Raw genomic sequence first — 5,993 nt, 5'->3', positions numbered from 1 at the left:
CCTTTAGCTAACATCAGGGAGTAGCCCTGACCAGGAAGCCTCAGTTGTCTCTCTGTCCTTAGCGGTCCCACGCGAAGACTTTTAGAACGGAAACAAAAGGAGGAAATTAGAAGAGATTTTTGCTTCTCTCCTGGTGGGAGAGGTACTCACGAATTCTGCGTTTCCGAGGGTACCAGCTGCTGGCTGGCATGAGGTTCAGAGGCCCCATGTTGGGCACCAGATATGGGCGTGTGGGGATCTCGGGGTGCCAGCTGCTGGGCGTGGCGCCGGTCTCCCACACGTCGCTGGAGTGCAGCGGGTCCCGTGGGCCGCGTCTGCTATTCGGGCCCCTGGCTCTCCACCGCTGGGGTGCGTGGGTTTCATGCACCGCATTGCCGTGGGTCTCTGCTACCGGAGCTGGTGGCTCTAGGACTGCTGTCAGCTGCCCGGTCAGGTTCCGTTTCAATTTCCACCATGCTCTCTCTCTCTAAGTTCGAGACCTGTTGGCCACCAGGTCACGAGGGGAGGTGCGAGAAACGGTGAAAGCAGGGTCTTCGTGAGTCGATGACGGAAGGATAGCCCTCCTGGGGAGACTGGATCACAGGATTTAGTGTTACAGCTTCAGACAAGTGACTCAGCTCAGATCTCAGTGATTCAGCTCCAGCTCCAGCTTTATTGGGGTAAAACTAGGACTATTTATAGTGTGGAGATAGTAGAAGAAGCCTTAGCTGATAGGTACTCCTGGAATGCTTCATTTACATAGGGCGGTGGGCTTCTATCAGGCTATCAGACAACACCTGATTAAAACCTGGTAGCTCGTGTGCCGGAGGGCATGTATCTTGTGACGGGCATTTCAAAAGCAAGTCAGGGAGGAGAGCAGAAGGCGCCCCCGCTGAGAAGGGGAGTCTCCCCATTTGCGCCAAGCCAGCTTGTGGCTATCTGGACATGGGGAGACTGCTACCCTAAACAGCAGGGGTCCCCAACAAAACACATATAGCCAGACGTGATGGTGCATGTCTTTAAACCCAGCATTCAGAAGGCACAGGCAGGTGGATCTGTGTGAGATGGAGGCCAACCTGGTCTACATAGCAAGTTCCAGGCCAGCTGGGGCTACAGGGAGACCCTGTCTCAAAAAAGCAAAAATAAAATAAAATAACGCATATGGGCTGGAGAGATGACTCAGTGTTAGAAGCGTGTACTGCTCTCGGGACCTGAGTTTAATTCCAGCAACCATGTTAGGCATCTCATAACCACCTGCATTCCAGCTCCTAGTGGATCCGACACCTCTGGCTGCTGTGGTCACCTGCACTCACGGTCACATACCCACACATGGACACACACATATACACATAATTAAAAATAAAAATAAATTGAAAAAAATTTAAAGCAAAAAATAAAATAATCATCCATCTCTCGTTTGATTTTTTAAGAAGTTTTTAAACACACACATTTTCTAGTTACTTGGTGGTTGTGATTTTTAAACAATTTCTTTGTTTTAGAGAGCTGTTTTGGCACGTAGGTGGTACCAGCACCTGGCAGGATACAATGGGCACCAAGCAGTTCCCAGTGGGTCCAGATTGGGTTTTGCATCACAACACACTAGGCTCTCAATACACTGAGGCGTTGCCTGGTGTCTGATCCCATCAGCAGGACAGGCCTCAGCCCCAGCCTCCCTCCTGGCCCTCTCCTTTGATCACTGTTAGATGCATCATACCATGTGTATACATTGCTACTTCCCTTCATTTCCATCTATATTTCTATCTGTATCCAAGGAAGTCATGATGGAAGAGACAGAAAATGTTTTATTTTTGTCTATTTTCTTGATTTTTTTTTTATACAGGGTCTCCCTGTAGCCCCAACTGGCCTGAAACTTGCTATGATGACCAGGTTGACCTCGATCTCACAGATTCACCTGCCTTTGCCTTCCTTTGCTGAGACTAAAGGTGTGCCCTACCAATGCCCAACTAGCAAATGGTTTTGAAAGTAGATTTTAACAATGTTTTCTTTCTCTTCTGTTGTCTTCTATGACCTGGACACTCCTGGACACCCACAGGCAAACTGACACCACTACTGAAGCAGACAACCACAACAGCTACAAGTCACCCTCGCTGGTGGCATCTCCAATCAATATACCCATGAGAGCCACCTTGCTCCACAGCCTCTGGGAACAAGAGGACCCAAATGAGAACTTCTTGCAGGCTCCTGTAGCTAGCTCCTTAGAAAAGAACTTTTTGGGACCCTGACACCAGAATGGGATGTCAGTCTTGGCCTGTGTGTACTTTCTATGCCTCCTACAATGCTGCTTCCCGCAGTGAGCCAAGTGACCATAGGAGAGATGTGATGGTGCTTATACCACGGTGCTCTTGCACTTCCACCAATAAACTTCCAAGTGAGTCCTCAAGTCCTGGTTGTGGCAGGTTGTGATATGGGGAGGCTCTGGGAGGCTGAGGGAAGGACTGGCTAGAAATTTGTAGCTTATTTCTTGGAAAATTAAGAAAGCTGCTACCAGCTGAAATTCTAAAGCACCTGAGCCAAGCCAAGAAAGCCAGTGCAGAGGGGAAAGCTCAAACTGCCTTTGTTAAAAAAAAAAAAGTAATGGGGGTGGGGGGCTGGGGAGATGGTTTAGCACTGGCTGCTTTTGCAGAGGACCTGGGTTCAGTTTCCAGTACCTGGCTGGCCTGGAACTCTTCTTGTAGACCTTTGAACATCTGCCTCTCCCAGGTATTGGGATTAAAGGCATGATTCTCCATGTCGGCTCTACATTTTTTTATTTTGAGGCAGGGTCTTCAAGTAATGAGCCTCCTGCCTAAACTTCAAAAGTGCTGGGATTACAAACATAAACCAACACAGTCAACTTCCATGGGCTTTGAGAATCCATATATACCCTTGCTAAGCATGCCAACTTTCAAGTCCTCTGGCCGTAAGCTCTTTTTGTAGCTAGTCATATAGACAATGAAGGAGGTCAAGGTGACATAGAGTGATTACCTTATTACTTAATTCTCTTCTTGGGAGAGAACTTGTTTGGTTACTGTTTGCTGTCAAAGATGCTGAGCCCTTAGCTCTGGGCTCTCAGCCACAGTACAGCCTAGGCAGGTATGGCCCTTGTTTGGTCCCATTGTGTAGCTTGGGGCAGGACAACTGGCACTGATCTGCTAGCGTTCTGCTGTTTGCTGTGTTGGTGGAATAAACTGTCTTACTTTGACCTACTGAATCTTCTTGTCCATTTTGAATGCTGTTATAGTTTAAATATGAAATGTCTCCTGCAGGCTCGTGTGGAGTGGGGTGCACATGTGTGTGAAAGTCAGAGATCAACACTGAATGTCTCTCTCAATTGCTTTTCAACCTTATTGTGTGTGTGTGTGCGTGCGTGCATGCATCTGTGTCTGTATGTGTCTGTGTGTGCATGTGTGTGTCTGTGTCTGTGTGTGTATTATAGTGTGTGTGTGTGTGTGTGTGTGTGTGTTGCATGTGCACCATGATATGCATGTGGAGGTCAGAGGACAACTTTCAGGAATAAGTTCTGTCTGTTCGCTGTCTGTAATTACAGTACCAAGGGATCTGACACCCTCTTCTGACCTCTGTGGACACTGCACACATGACATGGGTGTACTTACATACATGCAAGCAGTATACTCATATACATAAAATAGAAATAATAATAAAATATTTGTCTAAAAAAAGAAAAATAAAATGCTGGGGGATGGGGGTGTGGGATGGGGGTGTGGGGTGGGTGTGTGGGATGGGGGTGTTTGCTTGTTTACTTTGTCTTGCTTTTGGAGAATGTATAACCCTGGCTAGCCTGGATCTCTCTATGTAGGCTGGCTTTGAATTCACAGAGATCTGTCTGCTTCTACCTCCTAAGTACTGGGATTATAGGCATGCTCCATCATGCCCAGCACAAACACTGTTTTCATGTTTTGTTTTTATGTAGGGCATCTCTGTAACCCAGACTGTCCTAGTACTCAATGTAGCCCAAGGTTGTCTTGAATTCACAGGAATCCTACTGCCTCAACCCCCATGTTGGGATTACAGACAGTGCCACCACACCTGGCTTGTTGTTGCTGTTTTGAGATGGGGTCTCACTTTGTTACATAGGCTGGTGTGCTGGACAGCTTTAGTTGTCTACTTGACACACCTGGGTAGAGGAATTTTCTCCATTGGATTGGCCTGTGGCCATGTCTGTGAGGCATTTTCTTGATTGTTGAGTGATATGGGAGCGCCCAGCCCACTGTGGGCAGTGCCACCCTTGGGCAAGTGGTCCTGTATTGTACAAGAAAGCAGACTGAGCACCGGCCAGGGGAGCAAGCTGGCAAGCAGTGGTCCTCCATGGTCTGTGCTCCAAGTTCCTGCCCTGAGTTCCTGCCTTGGCTTCCCTTGATGATAGATTGAGTTATAAGCCGAATAAACCCTTTCCACCTCAGGTTGGTTTCAGTCACTGTTTTTATCACAGCAATAGAAAGCTGTCTAGAATCGCTGGTCTTGAACTCCTGGTACTGAGATAGCAAGTTCATACCACTACATTAGTTAAATGTAGCATTCCTCTCCACAGAAAACACACAAGGCCTCTGTCTTCATTTGTTCAGGCAGCTGGCACGAAGAATCACAAACTGGGTGGCTTCTAAACAACTGATGTTTGTCATTATTGTAGAAGCTGGGAAGTCCAAAATCAAGGTGCTAGACGATTCTGTGTCTGGTGAGGACCCACCTTCATGAACAGCACCTCCTCAACTGTACCCACACAGGGAGCAGCAACAGCCTTCTCACCTCCATTAGACACTAATCTCCCTCCCAAGGGCTCCACCCTCATGATCCAGTCACTTCTGAAAGGCTTCCAACTCTTTACACTGTCTCCTTGGGATTAGTTTCAACACCTAAACCTTGTGGGACACAAACATTCAGGCCCTAGCTGGGCATTGTGGTACATGCCTTTAATCCCAGCACTCAGGAGGCTGAGGCAGGTGGATCTCTGTGAGTTGAAGGCCAACCTGGTCTACATAGTGAGTACCAGGCCAGCTGGGGCTACAAAGAGACCCTGTCTCAAAGAGACAAAACAAAACAAAAACACATTCAGGTCCTAAAGCCCAGTATGCTGGCATATGCCTGTAGTCCCAGCACTCAGGAAGCTGAGGCAGGAATATGTCCATTAAGGCCAACCTGGGCTACATGCTGAGTTCCAGCATGTAGCCTGGGCTACAGAATGAGATTTTTGTCTCAAAAAATAAAACCCATCCAAGCCCTAGTGGCTTCATCAGTTAATATATCTGTCTCCAAATATAGACTCTCTGGGTGGTATCTGGTCTCCCTCTGGTTCCTTACCTTTTCTCCTCCAAAAATTCCAGAACAAATGGTAAATTTAATTGCCACAAACACTACAATATGAGAAACAGAATAATTTAAGTGTATTTGCTACTGCATATACTGATACAGGTAGAAATTTTAGTTCTGGTTCCTGCAGAACTAAAATTCTTGAGTCCAGAGCAGTGGTGGCTTGCACTTAGGGCATTCACTGCCCATTCCATGCACCCCCTTTGCTTTCTTTGTTGTTGTTGTGATGGATCCAAAGCCCCCAGAATAATAGATTTAAACTAAAATCCCCCAGGCCTGAGAAAAACTGTACAAGGAAGTAAAAATGAAAAATAATTCTGAATGCTAAGAACAAGCTGAGGTGACCTTTTTCATGCTCCTCTGCCCAAGTTGGAAATCATCCCAGAAATTCCCCCTACCTCTGCTTGGCACATAGCCACCGCTTTTCTGCTTGGCACATAGCTGCCGCTTGTCTTTAAAAAAAACCTGTGAACTGGGCTCTGGACTTCTGTCCTCCGAGTGAGGTGGGAGTCCATTTTGCAAAACTCCAATAAATCCTCATGCTTGTTGCATCTCCTGATTTGAGGACTGAGTTATTGGGGTGCAACCTCCCGAGAACGTAGGGTACCCCAATCTGGGGGTCCTACAGGGGGGGAATAGCAGGTGGGGGTCAGGGCATGCCAGGGCATGTCCAGGCATGTCTAAAGCCG

General features: G+C 47.4%; 1 protein-coding gene across 1 annotated transcript in view; it reads left to right on the top strand.

The window, feature by feature from the left end:
• Positions 1-2,368, top strand: part of Fam71f2 (family with sequence similarity 71 member F2) — a 19,477-nt gene extending 17,109 nt beyond the window's left edge. Inside the window, exon 5 of the mRNA XM_008846386.1 lies at positions 2,033-2,368. Coding sequence (XP_008844608.1) covers positions 2,033-2,222 — 190 coding nt within the window. The 3' untranslated portion in view covers positions 2,223-2,368. The remainder of the gene's footprint in view (positions 1-2,032) is intronic.
• Positions 2,369-5,993: the final 3,625 nt, after the last annotated feature.

Source organism: Nannospalax galili, unplaced genomic scaffold, assembly GCF_000622305.1.
Source record: "Nannospalax galili isolate Female #2095 unplaced genomic scaffold, S.galili_v1.0 scaffold660, whole genome shotgun sequence".
NCBI classification, from domain to species: Eukaryota; Metazoa; Chordata; class Mammalia; order Rodentia; family Spalacidae; genus Nannospalax; species Nannospalax galili.
The sequence above is the reverse complement of the archived record's forward strand: the minus strand, read 5'-3'. Positions and strand labels throughout refer to the sequence as shown.